Source organism: Odocoileus virginianus, chromosome 11 (assembly GCF_023699985.2).
Source record: "Odocoileus virginianus isolate 20LAN1187 ecotype Illinois chromosome 11, Ovbor_1.2, whole genome shotgun sequence".
Lineage (NCBI taxonomy): Eukaryota > Metazoa > Chordata > Mammalia > Artiodactyla > Cervidae > Odocoileus > Odocoileus virginianus.
The window spans coordinates 22,067,284-22,088,326 of NC_069684.1; the positions used below are offsets into that span (position 1 = coordinate 22,067,284).

General features: G+C 39.0%; 1 protein-coding gene across 1 annotated transcript in view; it reads right to left on the reverse strand.

The window, feature by feature from the left end:
- The window catches only part of PAPPA2 (pappalysin 2), a 289,437-nt gene that overhangs the window by 245,135 nt on the left and 23,259 nt on the right, over positions 1-21,043 (reverse strand). The window contains exon 2 of the mRNA XM_020879747.2: positions 1,791-2,862. Coding sequence (XP_020735406.2) covers positions 1,791-2,862 — 1,072 coding nt within the window. The remainder of the gene's footprint in view (positions 1-1,790; positions 2,863-21,043) is intronic.

The window sequence follows — 21,043 nt, forward strand, 5'->3', positions numbered from 1 at the left end:
TTCCAAAAGTGACTTGTACAATTTACATAGCTGGTTAAGTAGCAAGGACTCTGGAATTCAACTCTGTTCCCTCTTTGCAAATCTTACCATCTTTGACATCACATGTCTGAGATATAGGAGAATCTATTAATTGGTTCTAACCGTCCACACATAGGGGCATCAAGAGGACTGCCCACACACAAGACCATGAATTACCATACAAATCGTGTCCAAAAAATTCAAAGGCAGTCATTCAGGTATTGGGTGGAAACTAAGATCCAATCCTCCCACTCCCACCAACACTACAGTCTAGCTCAGGTGTGAGGCATTTTATATTTCATACAAAGGTACAAGTTATAAGTAGGGAACCCTTGTCCATATGCACAGATTAACAAGTTTACCACCCACCTCTATCCTTTCTTAACTCCCTCTAATAGTCTTCAACCCCGGCATCAACCACCAAGCAAAAATCCTCCTATTGGCTTCTCTCTCACAACAGATGACACATCAGATTCATTTATTCATTAAAATAAACATAAAATAGACAAATACGCTTCAGCTGCTGCTCTAGACTCTGGGAATGTAATAAGAACTGATATTCCAGGCCAGAGAAAGACAAATAAACAAGTGCACAAGAAAAACACCAGAGGTGATAAGTGTTTTGGAGATCATTTAAATTAGTTGACATAATAGAGATTGACTAGTCAATTTAAATTGGGCGATCAGGAAAGGTCTCACCAGGAGGTGACATTTAAATAGGTTTTGGAATGACAAGAGAAAACTCATCAAGGGAAGATTAAGGAAAAGAAGATTCCAAGATGAAACAGCTAGTGCGAAGCTCTGGGGCAGGGACAAGGCTGATGTGTTCAGTGGAACAGACGAGAGTCTGTGAGGCTGTGTAGTGTGGGTGTGGAGAACCAGGTTGGGGTCGGGGAGAGGCTGGAGAGGTAGACAGGGGTCAGGTTGTGATCAGGAGACAGGAGCGGGGCTCGGATTTTATTCTAAGTGTAGTAGGAAAACATGTAAGGAGGGAAGTGACAGGATCTGATTTACCTTTCCAGTGGGATTGTTACAAATACTGCGTGGAAAATGAAATTTAATGGAGCAAAAAAAGGAAGACTGCACTTGTGCTTAGATGTGGAACATTTTAGGTTCATAAAGCTGCTTAACTGCTCGATCTGCGCCAGAGACTAAGCACACATGGGGCCTCCTCATGAATTTGTGCTACTTTGCTGGAAACCTAAGACTGTAAAAAGAGTGAAAGTGAAGTCAAAGTGTTAGTCGCTCAGTTGTGTCCAACTCTTTGCAATACCATGGATTGTATGTAGCCTGTCCATGGAATTCTCCAGGCAAGAGTACTGGAGTGGGTTGCCATTTCCTCCTCCAGTGGGTCTTCCCAACCCAAGGATTGAACCTGGGTCTCCCAACTCATGTATGAGCTGTGTCTATCAATGCATACCTTGTTTGTTCTCTGAAAAGATGCCCTGGCTTCCTTGGACAGATAAAGTCATTCAGCTTTCCTGTATCTCAAGCACCTGGTGCATGTACAGTTCACACCACATCCACAGTTGTGTGCTTCAAAGAAACTGCGTTTGGTAAGGGTTGTGTTTTCATCTTAGTCATCCATATGTCCCTAATTACCCAGAACAACATCTAGGACTTGATGAAAGTTCACTGATATCTGGTGGAGTAGATAATTGTTTTATTTGGAGGTTGCGTGAACACTCTTTTTGTCTCCAGAAGCCGAAAAGATAAAATGATGTCAGGAATGCACCCTCCAAGCAGGACACCCCCCAACCCCGGTCCCTTACCTCCTGGGTGAGTCAGGGTCGAAGCAGGTCTTGCGCACCTCAGCCGTGTCTGGGTCACAGCAGTCGCCGTCGTCGAAGTCGTTCAGCATGTTGTTGCACTCCACATGGCAGAGCCCGTCCCTGCGGTTCCAGGAGTAGCACCGGCCCTGCAGGCGGCAGTCGCCCCCGTCGTAGCCCGTGAGTGGGTGCTCACACTCGGGGTCACAGTGGTCGTTGCCGATTTTGCTGGGCTCACAGTTCACCAGCACGACGCGGTGGCGCAGGGTGGAGTTGTGGACGTGGTGGATGCTCAGCTGCCAGCTGATGTTGTAGCGGCCGAAGGCTTCGTTGAGCACCTCGTGCTGCCGACGGATCTGCTCCTCACTCACCGTGGGGTTCAGACCCTCGTCGTCACAGATGTTCACCACCTGGTAGCGGATCACCTTCTCTCCCCGGAGGGGCCAGTGCCCATTGTACTGAGATATCAGTTCCACGTTGTCACACGCTGTCTGCCCACAGAGCGGCGGCTGCAGAGGGGACAGAACCTCAGGCTCTGACTCAAAGCCCTGGAGAACCTCAAGCCGTGGGTACTTCCCGTCTCTAAAGGGGGCCCACTGTTCTTCCAGGGGCTCAAAACTGGCGGTCAGTAGCAGGGTGGTCAAATCCTCCACCTCCATTGGCTGCTGAGGACTGTGCTGAAGGTGGCTCTGTGGGAGGGCTGTCGACCAGAAGACCAGTGTGCCCAGGTGTCCACGGAAAGAGTGCCCGTTCTCCGAGCTATCCCCCCCGAGGAGCAAAGAGCGACAAGATGCCATGAAGGGGCTGTTCAGGGGGCCAGACTGATCTGGACTACTAGCCACCTGAGTGCCATCCACATACAAGGCCATGCGCTGTCCATCGTAAGTGGCTGCCACGTGCGTCCACTTGCCCGGCTGGTAGCGACTGTGGCCCATCACAGTGGTGGCTTTCTTCACTCGGTCGGTGCGGAGAGAGAAGAAGAAGCGAGCATCTCGCCTTCCCACATCCTTCCCTGAGCGGATCCCCAGGGCCCAGCCCTTGTCACTGATAGTGTGGGAGCAGTTATCAAACACACCTGGGAAAGAAGGAAGAGTCGAGGGAGAAATACCAGATACAAAAAGGATGGAGAAAGGGAGAAGAAAACCCGTATAAATAGCAAGAATGTAGGTTTTTAATGGGAAAAAAATTTTTTTGATACAGAGTCCCCACCTAAGATGCTTGTCCAGTACCCCATATTAGATGTTCTGGCAACATCTTTCCCCAAAGGAATTTAATTTGAGATTTAATTTAATGCATTCCAGTATTTTTAAATAACCAAAATGGAAGCTGGAAGGGGATGTTTAGTGCAAGTGACAAATTTCCTCACTACTTTGTCACAAACATTTCTCATGCTGACTCTGTATCCATGCCTTCTTCTCTTTCCACTTCCTTAGAATTCACAAGGGCCTTTGTAGTTTTTACAAAAGACAGTATCCTACCCCCCTCAAAAGATCATTTTTTTTCTATTGAATATTGAAATGACGATTCCTGTGGGGAAAATAAGGAGAAGACTGTAACATCCCAGATGCGTTATTCCCTCTGATGCCTAAGGGCCAGGACACCCATCTAAAGTGAGCAGCTATTCCCCAAAGTAAGCAAAGGAGCATTGCCACATGGTCCTGGACTATAAAAACCTAGTCAAACTATAAGAATGATTGTTCTTATAACCCATAATGCCTACCACAGTACAGAAGTGGAACCTTCCCAGATAAATGAAGCTCCTAACGCATGCTGCCTTAGCATCTTATTCATTGCAGGTTCAGGACTATTAAGCACCATAAACAAAGCAGAGAATTCTCGTAGATAACTATATCACTAAGAATTTGGCAGCAGGAAGCAGTAGTCAGATGTAACAGATGAAAGAGGAAGTCTGAAGACAATTTGGAGGCCTTGAAAGTTCCCAGCAAAGCCATCTGCAGTTATGAGCCCACCACCTCCTCCCAGTACCTCTTCCAGTACATAGGCAGAGTCGATGTAGTTTACACACTCTTGTAATTTACATAGAGGTAGTACATTCACACAAGAAATACTTAGTAAATACTGCTTTAAGAATGAATGGATGATATAAAAGTTGGTCTGGCCTTTAGATAGACACAGGAGGCTAACATCAAGAGTCATTCTTCCCCAGCCCCCGACCCACACCCCAGGCAAGAATTTTACTTATTCCTCTGAACTCTGCAGACAAGTATCAAATGCTTTCATAAACTGATAGATTATCTTCTCTTCTGTCTCGAATAACTTGTGATTGAAAAAATAAAATGTTCTTTTTAACAAAGGCAACTCCTCCCCAATCTAGTAATTCTATCAATTATACTTACAAGCGATGACTAGGAATAATATAATGGTGATGTTCTGGTTTTGTATTGAGAGACTCAATTCCTAGGCAGGTTGACAAGAAGTCCAGAGGTTCCCGAGGAGAGAGGGGTCTGGGGTTCTTGAGAAGGAGGAAAGCACAAACTTTTTTTTTTTTCCCCTCTATATTCCTTAGTCTTAGTCACATAAAACTGGTTTTTTCTTCTTCTTCTTCTTCTTCTTCTTTAAAGCTCAAACTGATAATTATGCAACAAACAACTCAGTTTAAACTCTGTACTAGGGACTGTATAACAACAATGTATCCTGCTTGAGGACAGTTTCTCCTTCCTGAAAACCTTCTGACTAATCCTGATATCTTCAGTTCAGTTCAATTCAGTTACTCAGTCGTGTCCGACTCTTTGTAACCCCATGAATCGCAGCATGCCAGGCCTCCCTGTCCATCACAAACTCCCAGAGTTTACTCAAACTCATGTCCATCGAGTCAGTGATGCCATCCAACCATCTCATCCTCTGTCGTCCCCTTCTCCTCCTGCCCCCAATGCCTCCAAGCATCAAGGTCTTTTCCAATGAGTCAACTCTGCCCATGAGGTGGCCAAACTATTGGAGTTTCAGCTTCAGCATCAGTCCTTCCAATGAACACCCAGGACTGATCTCCTTTAGGATGGACTGGTTGGATCTCCTTGCAGTCCAAGGGACTCTCAAGAGTCTTCTCCAACACCACAGTTCAAAAGCATCAATTTTTTGGCACTCAGCTTTCCTCACAGTCCAACTCTCACAAAAAACCATAGCCTTGACCAGACGGACCTTTGTTGGCAAAGTAATGTCTCTGCTTTTTAATATGCTGTCTAGGTTGGTCATAACTTTCCTCCCAAGGAATAAGCGTCTTTTAATTTCATGGCTGCAATCACCATCTGCAGTGATTTTGGAGCCCCCCAAAATAAAGTATGACACTGTTTCCACTGTCTCCCCATCTATTTCCCATGAGGTGATTGGACCAGATACCATGATCTTAGTTTTCTGGGTGTTGAGCTTTAAGCCAACTTTTTCACTCTCCTCTTTCACATTCATCAACAGGCTTTCTTGTTCCTCTTCACTTTCTGCCATAAGGGTGGTGTCATCTGCATATCTGAGGTTATTGATATTTCTCCCGGCAATCTTGATTCCAGCCTGTGCTTCTTCCAGCCCAGTGTTTCTCATGATGTACTCTGTATATAAGTTAAATAAGCCCAGTGACAATATATAGCCTTGACGTACTCCTTTTCCTATTTGGAACCAGTCTGTTGTTTCATGTCCAGTTCTAACTGTGGCTTCCTACCTGCGTACAGGTTTCTCAGGAGGCAGGTCAGGTGGTCTGGTATTCCCATCTCCTTCAGAATTTTCCACAGTTTATTGTGATCCACACAGTCAAAGGCTTTGGCAAAGTCAATAAAGCAGAAATAGATGTTTTTCTGGAACTCTCTTGCTTTTTTGATGATCCAGCGGATATTGGCAATTTGATCTCTGGTTCCTCTGCCTTTTCTAAAACCAGCTTGAACCTGATATCTTAGAATGTATATTATGGGAGTGGGTCTGGTAGGATCTTTCTATTGTTAAGTTCTAAGCCTGTTATCCTTAAATGTAAATTGTGGGAGTGGGTCTGGAAAAATTTTCACTAACTTGAGACATTCTTTTGATTTATTATAATAACTAATTAAAAAGTATATAACTCCCTTGCTAACTCTAGTGAGGGGGGCATTCTCCACCCCTCTTCTGATGTCTATGTCAGAAGATTTCTCTGTCCCTTTGCACTTTAATAAAACTCTGCTATACAAAACCTCTTGAGTGATCAAGACTAGTCCCTAGTCCCAAAGTTAAATCTTCTTCTTTGGAGATCACGAATCCAACACTGTTCACCATAAGCTATCAGTATTGGGTTTTTCATTGTATGCTTGTTTTCACAATGAAGTCTGTATGGTAAAGGAGTATAAGAACTACTGCTTTACATATTCTTATGTGGGTGGATTTTCAAAAGAGCAGACATACCTAGTGAGATCAATAGTAAATTCCCTGCTTCACAGTTTCTGCTTGGTTCACTCATTTTCGAAAATGTCCATCTACTCATCTACTCATCTACTCATGTCCATCTACTGACCTATGAACAAAAGCGCTGCAATGTTTAATAATATCAGAACCATGGAGTTACTCTCAACTAGTAAATATCTGCTGGTGAGGAGAATTGAGGAGGAGACTATTTCATATTTGTTGTACATATACAGGTATATAGGAGTTGGGGTATAAATTATTAGGCTTGACATATAAGTTACTAGATAATAAACTTGTCACTTGCCAAAATCTTATAATTGCAATTCTGAACATTTTAACTTATTGTCCTTAGAACTTATATTCTAGTAGCAACAATGTAATTGTTTCTACTTAGTTATCTTCTTGTTTAGTCACTAAGTTGTATCTGACTCTTTTGCAACCTGGTAGGACTTACCCCCACCAGGCTCCTTTGTCCATGGGATTTCCCAAGCAAGAACTCTGGAGTGGGTTGCCATTTCCTTCTCCAGGGGATCTTCCTGACCCAGAGATTGAACAACATCTCCTGCATTGGCAGGCAGATTCTTTACCACTGCGCCACCTGAAAACTATATTTAACTCAAAGGGAGCTATTAAAATTATTAAAATTATAGTGTGTCTAAAATTTTATCTCTAACTTCTTGACACACTACACAGAAGGTGGAATTTTCTTATTACACTAGTTTGATTAATCTAAAGTTTAGTAATTATATTATTAATAAAAAGGATTTGTGGGCAAGGGTATTAAAATAGCTCTAGTTGGGAGTTGTAGGAAGTATATAGAAGTATTACTTTTTAAATGATTATGAGAGTAATGATTCTTTACTTTCATTTAATAAGATCGGCCAAGCAGTATATGTGAAACCTCACTAGGTACCTGGCTAACTGCCTTTTATTTGCTGTATTACCACTTCTCATACTTCATCTATAGGAAGAGGGTAAATAATTGGTGAAGCATTGCCCTGCACTCATTCCATGAAAAAAAAAAAGCATATTTAACAAATAGAATTTTCTAATCCAATTACAGTGAATTGAACATGTGTACTCCCCACCACCCCCCAAATTCATTTATAGGAACCCTACTGTCTCACGTAATGATATCTGGAAACAGGGCCTGTGGGAGGTTATTAGGTCATAAGGGTGGTGCCCTCGGGATGGGATTAGTGTCCTTTTAAGCAGGACAGAGCTAGCCCCTCTCTCTGCTCTCCACTATCTGAGGATGTAAGAAGACAGACAAACATCTGCCAACCAAGAAGAGGATTCTCACTGGACACCAGATCTGCTGGTGCCTTCATCTTAGATTTCCTAGCCTCCAGAACAGTGAGAAATTAATTTCTTTTGTTTAAGACACCCATTCACCTAGAGGTGTAGGATGGAAGGAAGAAGGGAGGCTCAAAAGGGAGGGGGTATATATATAATTATGACTGATTCACCTTGTTGTTTGGCAGGAACCAAGACAACATTGTAAACCATGTGCATGCATGCTAAATTGCTTCAGTCATGTCCGACTCTGTGCGACCCTATGGACTCTAGGCTGCCAGGCTCCTCTGTCCAAGGGGACTCTCCAGGCAAGAATACTGGAGTAGGTAGCCATTCCCTCCTCCAGGGGATCTTCCTGACCCAGGGATCGAACTTGTGTCTCTTATGTCTCCTGCACTGGCAGGCAAGTTCTTCACTACTAGCACCACCTGGGAAGCCCTTGTAAAGCAATTACCCTCTGACTTAAAAGAAAAAAGAAGACACCCAGTTTATGGTATATTTGTTATAGCAGCCTAAATGAAGACATCACTATCCTCAACACTACCTGGGGATCCGAATCACATGTGGTACTTTCACAAATACAGATTCTTGTGAAACCATGTTGAGAGCTGCTGATATCCTATATTTACAAAACAAGTCAAGATTTCACTGCTGCCCAGTAGGTAGAAATTCAGAACACAGAAGCTGGGGGTCTTAGAGTTTCCACCAATGGAAAAGCATTAGAAAATTTGTTATTAATAAGTTAAGTCAGACATGAAAGTAGAAATAGCATCCGAAATTCTTTTAAACCATTTATTTAAGGAATAATATCAGATCAAGTATTTTAGGTTTGTCTGAGGTCTCTACATAACCATAGTACATTCTTGCTCATTAATTCAGGAAACTAGTGGAATGAAAGGCAGTTAAAAGAAACAGGTGTCTGTTATGAAGTGTACTGATATAATGCTGTTAGAGAAGATGGTTAACTGATTGTCTAGGACTGGTAATTAATTAAGGTTTTTATTATCTATAATTCAACTCATATATAAGGCTGCTGAAATGGAAATAAATGCCCCCTGTTCTCAAAAAATCTATTATTCCAAGAGAAGAAACTGTGGCACTGAAGAACAGTATGCTGACATCTCTCTGAGAATCACTGCCAGCCACCGCAATCTCTTCCATGAGATCATGAGTGTGTCTTTCTGGGGATTTTCAAAATTTCCAAGAACAGAGTAGATAAGTGTTTCTAGCCCCTGCATTTTCTATATTCTCATAGTCTGTAGGGGTGAAAATCTGTTCCTCCAGTCTGTATGATATTGAATGGAAAATTATCCGGTTCTCTTCTCCCTTGAGACTGAGTAAACCAGTCTACAGTTAGACCGGAATTGCAGTCTGTGCTCAGAAAAACACAGATTTACCCCAAAAGTGAACCTCTGGCCTGGAAGTGCTCTGCTTTACCCCCTGCAGCTGGTGGGAAGAGGATCCTGCTTGGTCGCTTGGGGCTATCACCTCATGAAGCCTCAAAGGATTTGCATTTCATCTCACTATCTTGCTCCTTCTGGTAAAAGAAATTCCACTTGGAACTAGTCCTTTGGGCTCCTCAAACATTTACTGAGCATTTTATGCATGCTAGCCGTATACATTCTTCTTGGTTTGGAAGTAAAGGTAGTCTTCGCCCTTCAGGAGTTATAATCTCATGGGAGAACGAGCGACATAGGAGATAATTTTAATATAATATCAGAACTAAGACCAAGAAACACATAAAACCTGCTGAAGAAATAAGATGAAAAGACAGCCCTCAGAATGGGAGAATATAATTGCAAATGAAGCAACTGACAGAAGATTAATTTCCAAAATATACCAGCAGCTCATGCAGCTCAATATCAGAAAAATGAACAGCCCAATCAAAAATTGGGCAGAAGACCTAAGCAACACATGGTCAACAAACACGAAAAGATGCTCAACATCACTCATGATTAGAGAAATGCAAATCAAAACTATAATGAGGTATCAACTCACATCGGTCAGAATGGCCATTATCAAAAAGTCTACAAACAAAAACTGCTGGAGAGGGTGTAGAGAAAAGGGAATCTTCATGCACTGTTAGTGGGAATATAAACTGATAACAACCACAATGGAAAATAGTATGGAAGTTCCTTAAGAAACTAGGAATAAAACTACCACAGGTGTTGAAAGTGTTAGTCACTCAGTCATGTTCAACTCTTTGCAACCCCATGGACTATAGCTTGCCAGGCTCCTCTGTCTGTGGAATTCTCCAGGCAAGAATATCGGAGTGGGTGGCCATTCCATTCTCCAGGGGATCATCTCTACTCAGGGATCGAACCCAGGTCTCCCACACTGCAGGCAGATTCTTTATTGTCTGAGCCACAAGGGAACACATATGACCCAGCAATCCTACTTCTGGACGGATACCCTGAAAGTGAAAGTGAAGAGTGAAATTGAAGTCGCTCAGTCCTGTCCAACTCTGTGACCCCATGGACTGTAGCCTACCAGGATCCTCCATCCGTTGAATTTTCCAGGCAAGAGTACTGGAGTGGGTTGCTGTTTCTTTCTCCAGGGGATCTTCCCAACCCAGGGATCAAATCTGGGTCTCCCACATTGTAGGCAGACGCTTTACTGTCTGAGGCACCAGGGAAGTTTCCTGAGAAAACCATAATTCAAAGAGACATGTGTACCCTGATGCTCATTGCAGCACTATTTACAATAGCCAGGACACGGAAGCAACCTAGATGTTCACTGACAGAGGAGTGGATAAAGAAGATGTGGGGACGGTGTGACAAACTGAGAGAGTAGCATTGACATATGTACACTACCATGTGTAAAACAGACAGCTAGTGGGAAGGTGCTGTATCACACAGGGAGTCAGCTCAGCACTCCGTGATGACCTAGAGGGATGGGATGGGGGTGGGATGGGAAGGAGGCACAAGTAGGTGGGGATATATGCATTTATAGAGCTGATTCATGTTGTTGTCTAGCAAAAAATAACAAAATTTTTAAAAATAAATAAATACATCAGTGAGTAAAAACAGAACCTAATTTCAACCCATAGTTCAGAGATGATTTCCTCAGGGAATGAGACTCAAACCTACTCTTGAAAAATGTGTAAGAATTCGCCAGGAGAAAGAATGGCAGATCATTTTACACCGTGGTAGGATAGAGAGTACCAGAGGTGAAACAGGTCAAGGTCATTCTTGTAAACACAACAAGGGGCTTGAACTCTATAAGTTAGGGAACACATGGGGTCTTTCCTGTTGCTGTCAACTGTCTCTGATATGCTGATAGCACGCAGATAAACTCCAGCATGACACACCACATGGTTGACCTTGCCTTGCACACTAGCTCCAACTTAAATTAAGAAAATTTCCAAAGCCTGTGAATGGACAATTGCAGTACAAGGTATATATGAACACAACAAGAGTTGCATGTAGTTAATTCACCCATGTACTTGTTGAATAAATAGTTATGAAGTAACACTAGCTGTTAATGTCAGTACTCAGTCCTGGGGATGTCTGTAGTCATCAAATGGTTACTTGACATCAAGAGGAGTTGGGTATAGGGAAGAATATAAACCTTAAATAAGTAGCTAAAATGAATAATGCTGACAGTTGGAAGTATAAATAGTTATGTGAACAGCAAGTGAAGAAAATTCTTCATTAAAACATGGATATATGGTAAAAATCCTCCCTAAAGTTACTAAATGTCAACTTTCCAGCACTGGCCTATTGTGTTAATAACTTAATTTCAATCAGATCTGCCATGAAACTAAGGTTACCTTGATTACCTATCAGACTGTCTGGGAAGGTTAGGGAGACCCAAAACCAAAGAATTCCAAAAGATAAGTTCAGGCATTCTCAGATCAAACATCCTTCCAATTCACTTAGAAACATTCACTGTAAATTCCATAGAACCTACATTTATATTGAGTATCCACTTTAGCTGAATCTTCTAAACTGTGATGTGGTGTTCTTTTGGTAAATATTTTTTCCCCTTCACTCCTTATCATGTAATGATATATATCACCCATTTATACAGGACCTGAGCTTTCCAAAGCAATCTTGTACAAGTATCATTTAAATGGTAAAGCCTCCTGTGGGCTAGGCAGGATTGTTATCATCACCAGCCTTATTACATAGATGAGGACCCTGAGGTTCTGAGAAGTCAGGTTATCAGACTGGGTGTAGAGTGTTCACTAGAAGCAAGCTGTCATAATTCAGAGCCCAGAACAGTTTTTAATGCTGGGGAAGACCATAGAGCTTGATGATTACAAGCATGAATCATTTAGAAGCTTAGGTCTCCAGTCTGAATATGGAGTCTCAGTCTCCAGTTTACACTATATGACCTCAGAAAAGTGACATCTTCTTGCTGAACCTCAGTTTACTCATTTGCAAATTATACCTGTAAAATAAAAATCTGTCTGCCACTTCTCTTCAGCATTCTTCAACTACAAGTTGAGATCACACCCCTACTTCAAGACATTGTTGTGAGAATTAAATAACACATGTGAAAGATCTTGGCACAGTGCCTAACACATACAAAGTGATTAATAAACCACATCTGTGATAACTAAAAGGAGTTTGATGATGAACTATCAAAGGGAAGAACAAGTTAGATATAAAATCAGTGTTATGCAGATACAGGTTTAACTGACTCTCTTGAGAAAACCAGACAAATACTCATTTGTAACATTTGCTAGTTTCTATGATGTAAATATTTCCATAATGGCCAATCTTAATTTACTGATGTCACTGAACATGGAGTTGGGAAGAGATGTGTACAGTTGGCTCTGGGGAGCTGGGCTAAGCCAGTTCCACCACTAGAAAGACTCAAAAAGAAAGCAGATGCAAGCCACTATGTGTCCCCTTCACCCCATGACTATTAAAGTAGATGTAGCTGCTTTGTGGGCCATCTGATTTTTTATAATTAAAAAGGGGTAAGTGTGACTTTGAGACTTACTATAAAGCTACAATAATCAAGATACGGTCATATTGGTGAAAGAGCAGACAAATAGATCAATAGAACAGAATAGAGAGCCCATAAATAAAACCAATTTATCTTTGACCAGGAGCAAAATAAGTACAATGGAGCAAAGATAGTCTCTTTGACAAATGGTGCTGGAACAACCCAATATTCCCATGCAAAAACAAAAACAGAAAAAGAATCTAGAAACAGACCTTATATTCTTCACCAAAATTAACTTAAAATGGGTCATTGACCTTATGTAAAATGTAAAACTGCAAAACTTGTAGAAGATAATATACAAAAGAAAACCTAACTGACCTTCAGTATGATGATGCCTTTTAAGATACAACACCAAAACATGATCCATAAAAGAAATAATTTATAACCTGAATGTCATTAAAATTAAAACTATTTTTTCTTCTAAAGACATGATATTGTCTCACAGAGAACTAGAAGACAAGCTGGGAGAAAACACTTGCAAAAAGATATGTCTAACAAAGGATTGTTATCCAAAATATACAAAGAACCCTTGAAACTTAACAATAAAAAAGAAATGGTCCATTTTTAAAATGAGCCCAAGACTTTAATAGATACCTCACTAAATAAGGTACACAGATGGCAAAAAGGCATATGAAAAAATGTGCCGAGTCACATGTCATCAGGGAAATCCAAATTAAAACAACAATAAGAAACTACTAATGGTAAAGAATCTGCCTGCAATGCAGGAGACTCAGGTTCAAACCCCAGGTTGAGAAGATCCCCTGGAGAAGGGAATGGCTACCCACTCCAATATTCTTGCCAGGAAAATTCTATGGACAGAGGAGCTTGGCAGGCTACAGTCAGTTGGGTTGCAAAGAGTAGGACACGACTGAGTGACTAACACTGTCACTTTCATACACCTAGTAGGATGGCCAAAATCCAGAACACTGACAACATCAAATACTTTTGAAGATGTTGGGCAACAGAAACTCTCATACATTACTGGTGGAATACAAAATAATATAGCCTCTTTGGAAAACGATTTGGCATTTTCTTAAGAAACTAAACATACTCTTACCATATGACCCAGCAATCATTCTCCTTGGTATTTACCCAGAAAAAAATTGAAATTCTATCCACACAAAAGCCTGTACATGGATATTTATAGCAACTTTGTTATAATTGCCAAATCTTGAAAGCAACCAAGACATCCTACGGTAATTGAATGGATACATTAACTATAGTCCATCCCAACAATGCAATATTATTCAGTGCTAAAAATAAATGAGCTACCAACCCATGAAAAGGATGAAGGAAATGTCAATGCATTTAATTAAGGGAAAGAAGCCAACCTAAAAGAGCTAAATACTATATGATACCAACTATATGGTATTCTAGAAAGGGCAAAACTATGAAGACAATTAAAAGGTTAGTGTTTGCCAGGGGTGAGGGGAAAGATATGAATAGGCAGAGAAAAGAGGCTCTTTCAGGCAGTGAAAATAATGTGTGATATTATAATAACAAATATACATCATTATACTTTTGTCCAAACCCATAGAATGTACAGAACCATGATTAAACTCTAAACTATGGTCTTTGGGTGATTATGATGCATCAGTGTAGATTCATCCTTGGAAATTGAAAAAAAAAAGATTATTTTAGTAAATGATGTTGATAATGGAGGAGGCGAGGCATGTGTATGGGCAAGGAATACATGGGAAATCTATGTATCTTCCTTCCAATTTTATTGCATATCTAAAACCGCCATTTTTTAAAAGTGTAAGTATTTTTAAAAGACACTGCGTAGGGGGAGAGGTAAATATTACTTCCACTCTGGGTTTTGAGCTTTAAAATTACCAGAGCACACAGCAACCAACTGCACCTATAAAATAAAATCTGCCCATACCAGGGCTGCTCTTCATATCCTTCAACCATGAACTAGGATCACAGAAAAACCTGCACAGCTCATCCACATGCCCTCAGAAGTGAGCCTCAGCCCTACTTCCTTAATTCTACCAAGCAGAAGCAAGACAGACTCTGATTAAAAAAAAAGAAAAAATTACCAATCTCCACATTTAGGAGATTTCTCAGTCTAGCAGAGAAAAGGCTTACAAAGCCAACACAGGCTAAGTCAACACAATATATGTGGTGAAACTCTGAGCTTATGCAATATTGAGATTTTTTTAACTTTGGATGTACATGTGATAGAAGCAAACACGTTATAACTGTTGTTTACTCATCAAAACCACATTCTTGGGAGGAACAGAGGGACCAGGTCATCAACATAATTTATAAAATCACTCAGCACCAAACTGAACTACGAAAGCACATGAGTTAGAAAAATCAGATCAACTGACGTAACTCGAAAAATGATGGTGGTACTGAAGCCAAATATGTGGGTCATGTCGTCTTAAAACTTTAAGAATTATTCTTTAGTAGAGCAGCTGAATGAAATAATTAAAAAAAAAAAAGACTCTTCTATACACTGCCAACAAAGGCTCACTTCAGATATAAGGACACACACAGCCTAAAAGTGAAGGGATGAAAAAAGGTATTCCATGCAAATGAAAACCAAAAGACAGTTGAAGCACATATGCTGTTATCAAACAAAAGAGACTTTAAAACAAACACTGTAATAAAAGACAAAGAAGAGTATTACATAATAATAAAGGGGTCAATTCAACAAGAGGATATTATATTTGTAAATACTTATGCAATCAACATAGGAGTGCCTAAATATGTAAAGAAAATAATAGTAGACCTAAAGGGAGAAATAGACAGTAATACAATAATAGTAGACGACCTAATACCCCACTTACATCAATGGATAGATCATCCAGACAGAAAATCAATGGTGAAACATTAGCTTTAAATGACACATTAAGCCAGATATACTTAATCATTATATATAAAACATCCCATTCAAATGCAACAGAATACACATTCTTAAGTGCTCATGAAACATTCTTCAGGATGAATCATATAAGTCTCATAAACTTAATACTAAAATCATATTAAGCATCTTTTCTGATCACAATGATATAAAACTAGGTATTAATTACAAGAAGAAAAAAATTTTTTTTTCTTCACAAATATGTGGAGATTGAACAACATTCTACTGAATAATCAATGGGTAAACAAAGAAATCAAAGGAAAAATTTTTTAAATACCTTACGACAAATGAGAATGGAAATACAACACACCAAAATCTAAAACATGAAGCAAAAGAAATACTAAGAAAGATGTTCATAGTAATAACTGCCTCAAGAAACAGGAAAAGAATCCCAAATAAACAACACACCCTGACACCTAAAGGAATTGTTTAACAAATTAAAAAAAAAATAAAGCAAGTCCAGAGTTAGTAAGAGGAAGGAAATAACAAAGATCAGAGTGGAAGTAAATTAAATAGAAGCTAAAAGACAATAGAAAATATCAATTAAATGAAGTGCAGTTTCTTTGAAAAGATAAACAAATATGACAAACCTTTATCTACACTCAGCAAAGAGAGAGAGAGAGAAGGCTCAATTAAAATCAGAAATGAAAAAAAAAGAAGTTACAACTGATACCACAGAAATACAAAGGGTGGTAAGAGACTATTACGAACAATTATACACCAACACATTGGACAACCTAGGAGAAATGGATAAACTCCCAGAAACAAATGATCTTCCAAGTAGAAGAAATTTCATGAAGACATAGTAGTTTGGAGTAGAAAAACTACTAGCAAGGATATTGAATCATAATCAAAAACTTCCCAACAAACAAAAGCCCAGGACCAGATGGCTTCTCTGACTAATTATACCACACATTAAAAAAAGATTTAATACAAATTTTCTCAAACTCTTCCACAAAATTGAAGAGGAGGAGATACTTCCAAACTCATTTAACAAAGCCAACATTACCATGATACCAAAAATGGACAAGAACACCACAAAAAAAGATTACAGGACAATACTCCTGGTGTACATAGAGGCAAAAATTCCCAAAAAAATATTATCAAAACAAATTTAACAATACATTAAAAAAAATCATACACCATTATCAAGTGGGATTTATTCCAGAGATGCAAGAATGGTTCAACATCTGCAAACCAATCAATGTGTTACATAACATTAAGAAAATGGAGGCTGCAAATCACGGAATCATCTCAACAGATGCAAAAAAGCATTTGACAAATTCGACCTCCATTTACAATAAAAACTTTAAGTCAATATAGAGGAATACATTTCAACACAATAAAGGTCATATATAAGAAGTCCATACATTTTACCAATCATATTCAAGGGTGAAAGGCTAACAGCTTTTCCCCAAATATCAGAAACAAGACAAGGTTGTTCACTATTTCACTATTATTTAACATAGTATTGGAAGTTCTAGCCAGAGTAGTTAGGAAGGAAAATGAAATAAGAGGCATCAAAACTGGAAAGGAAGAAGTAAAACTGTCACTATTGGTCAATGACATGATTTTATATACAGAAAAATCCTAAAGATTACACCAAAAAATTGTTAGGACTAGTAAACAAATTCAGTAAAGTTGCAGGATACAATACCAATATGCAAAAGTCTCTTGTGCTTATACACACTATCAGAAAGTGAAATTAAGACAACAAAGTGTTTAGAATAGCATCACGAAAAATAAAATACCTAGAAATAAATTTAGCCAAGGAGGTGAGAGATTAATTGATAAAAGAAATTGAATAGGACACATATAAATGGCAATATAGTTCATGCTTATGGGCTGGAAGAATTAATATTGCTAAAATATATGTATTAGCCAAAGCAATCTACAGATTCAGTATAACTCCTATCAAAATTCTGGGGCATTTTTCACAGAAATAGAACAAACAACCCTAAAATTTGTATGGTGTAGGAGTCCTAAGCCACAAAAGACTCCAAATAGCCAAAGTAATCTTGAGAACAAAGAAACTGGAGGTTTCATACTCCCTGATTTCAAACTAGTCTACAAAGCTATAGTAATCAAAAGAGAATTGCTATAAAAGTAGACATATGGATTAGTGGAACAGAGTAGAGAGTCCAGAAATAAATCTGCTTGTATATGATCAATTCATTTATGACACAAGAATCAAGAACACAATGGGAAAAGGACTGTCTCTTTAAAAAAAATTGCTGTTGATTTAGTCAGTAAGTTTTGTCTGATTGCTTTGCAGACCCCATGGATTGCAGCCTGCCAGGCTTTCTGTCCATAGGGTTTCCCAGGCAAGAATACTGGAGTGGGTTGCCATTTCCTTCTCCAGAGGATCTTTCTGACCCAGGGATCAAACCCATGTTTCCTGCACTGTCAGGCGTATTATTTATCGCTGAGCCACAAGAGAAGTCTTTTCAAAAAATGCTCTTGGGAAATCTGGATAGCCACTTGTAAAGGATGAAACTGAACAACTATCTTACACACAAAAATTACCCCCAAATGGATTAAAGACTAGAATGTAAGACCTACAACCATAAAACTCCTAAAAGAAAAACAGAATATAAGCTCCTCAACCTTACTCTTGGCAATGATTTTTTGGATCTGACTCCAAAAGCAAAGGCAATACAAGCAAAAATAAATGGGACTATATCAAACAAACAAAGAAAACCTGCACAGCAAAGGAAACCATCAATAAAATGAAAAGGCAACCTACCAAATAGTGAAAATACATGTAAATCTTATATGTGATAAGGGTCTAATATCCAAAATGTATAAAGAACTTGAACAATTCAATAGCAAAACAACAGCCAAAAAAATCTGGTTTCAAAAGTGGTAAAAGATGTGAACACACATATTTCCAATGAAGACATACTGATAAGGGAAATGCAAACCAAAGTTGCAATGAGATATCACCTCCCATCTGTCAGAATGGCTATTGACAAGAAGACGAGAAATAGCAAATGTTGGTGAGGATGTGGAGAAAAGGGAATCCTTCTGCACTGTTAGTGTGCACAAAAATTGTTGTAGCCACTATGAAAAACAGTAGGGAGCTTCCTCAAAATATTGAAACTAGAACTAGCATATGAACCAAAAATTCTACTTCTGGGTGTTTATCTGAAGAAAATGAAAACAGTAATTTGGAAAGATATGTGTACCTCCATGTTCATTGCAGCATTATTTAAAATAGCCAAAATACGTAAATAACCTAAGTATTCATCAGTGGATGAATGGATAAAAAGACGCGGTAAATATACTCAATAGAATACTATTCATCCATAAAACAGAATGAAATCTTGCCATTTGTGACAACATAGATAGATCTTGAGGGTACTATGCTAAGTAAAATAAGTCAATACTGTAATAAATCATAATGGAAAAGTTTTATATATGTGTATATATATATATATATATATGTCTCTGAATCATTTTGCTATATACCAGAAACAAACATAACATTGTAAATCAATCACATTCTCATAAAAAAATTTTTTTTAAGTCATACAGATAGAAATAAATACTGTATGATTTCACTTACACGTGGAATCTAAAAAACAGAACAAACCAACAAACAAAATAAAACTCATAGATACAGAGAATGGTGGTCACCAAAAGAGGAGGAGATTGAGGGAGTAGGTATAATTGGTAAAGGGGTTCAAGACGTACAAACTTCCAGTAATAAAATAAGTAAGTCATGGGTATATAATGTAGAGGATAGTGACTATAGTCAATAATATTATAGTACATACTTGAAAGTTGTCAAAAAAGTAAATCTTACAAGTTCTCATCACTATATATATATATATGTGTGTGTGTGTGTGTGTATATATACATATATGTAAATTTTGTATGGTGATGGATGATAACTAGACATCATGGCGATCATTTTGTAGCATATACAAATATCACAACATTATGTTATATACCTGAAACTAATGTTATATCAGTTGTATCTCAATGAAAAAAAAAATCTTTCAGCTCTTGCTTGGAACTGGATTCCATCATTTTTTAATGTTTACTAAATTTAAAATTATTCAAATATTTCACCCTGTATTTAGGTTTTGAAAGAGAAGTAAATTGAGAGAGCATACCTTTTTCCATTTTATTCCTGCTCTCAACTCCAAAATTTGTATTTAGAGACTATGGTTACTTTAACAGAGATGCATATACACTCATGTGGGTCTTCAGGAAAAATTTACATTCAGTTCTCTACTATTATTAATTGCCAGAATTTAGAGTTAATAGAATCAATTAGTCTCCCTGGTGATAAAAATTCTAATAGTAGAGAACCTCAAAGCCAGAGAGATACAGACAACTGTTTAACGTGGAAATTTTTAAATGTGACCCTGGTAGAGGAGTAAGCCTGCTTCTTTCCATCCTGGGCTTCTTTCTCTGCACTCAGGAGATCTGCTCATGCCAAGAAGAAATAAAAAGACACACTATCTTTTATTAAATATCTACTATACTCCAGACACTGGGCATGCGCCAGCCCTTTTAAACTCTACCACAAATGTATGAACTAAATTTTATTATCTTCACTTAGAAACCAAAAAACTGAAGATCATAGAAGTTAAGAAAGTTTTCCGCAGTCTTACACCTAGGAAGAACCAGAGACCGGGATCAAAACCAGATCTCTTTGACCCAAAAGCCCATGCTCTTTTCACTGCACTAAAACATTTCAAATACTAAAAAAAAATAAAAATAAATAAAAAGTGGTTAGCTGCTCTTTTGGAACATGAAGAGCAAAAAAACTGGTGGGTATAACATTAACAAATTTTCAGACCATTTCTTTAAAACTGTCTGGCATCTGATTCTCAAAAAACAAAAAACAAATGTATAGTCTGACATTTATACCTGGAGATACTTTGGAGGTGAGAACAGACTGGTTAGCATAGCAGTTAATATCTCCAGGTTGGCCAGCATCTAAGCTGACAGGCTGCCTTGCTGACATTTGATAAAACATCTGGGTGGCCCTTCAGGTTTTCCGTGACACATGACACTCAGTAATCGATTCTAGAGGACCCTGAGAGAAAAGGGGAGCTTCGTATCCCAAAGCCGGGACGGTGACTAAAGGCTGGAGAAAGTGGGAAGGGAGCTAATATGAACACTCAACTGAAAACTCTCCTTCAAACCTGTGGCTTCCATCTGCATTTCCTCCTTTTCCTTGGTTTCCCCACTAGGTTTGTAACTGGTGGAGGAACAGAGCGCGTCAGAGATGGGAAGCGAGATGGTCCAGGTAAAAGTTGTTCTCAAACAATGCAATCACACTGTTCTGACTGCTCACCTACTTCTCCGTCAGAAATCTCGTCCTGCTCCCCTACTAGAAGCTTCTGTCAGGTGGTTTTGCCAGAATAGATTCCCCTGAACAAAGACCAGATAGAGGGTGTTACACTTCATCAGTCCTCTTGTCATCATAATGAGGAAGAATGTATCCACCCCAGGACTTATAAAAGTCTATGAAGTGAGAACAAAATGAATCTTCTCAGAACTGTCAGGAAACAACCTGTCCTTGGCATTCTGATTTTATGATAATAACAAGAGGGGGAAAGGAGCAGTTCATACCCTTTTCTTCCTCAAAGCAGAAAAGTATCTGCGTTTCAAGAACATTATGTGAACTTCAGTTTCAGAGTGTTGAAATAAAGGCAAAGCCAAAAAAATGTCCCTGTCTGAGAGGCTATGTAGGCGCAATGCTGAGAAAGATGCATTGAGACTTCATTCTTGTATA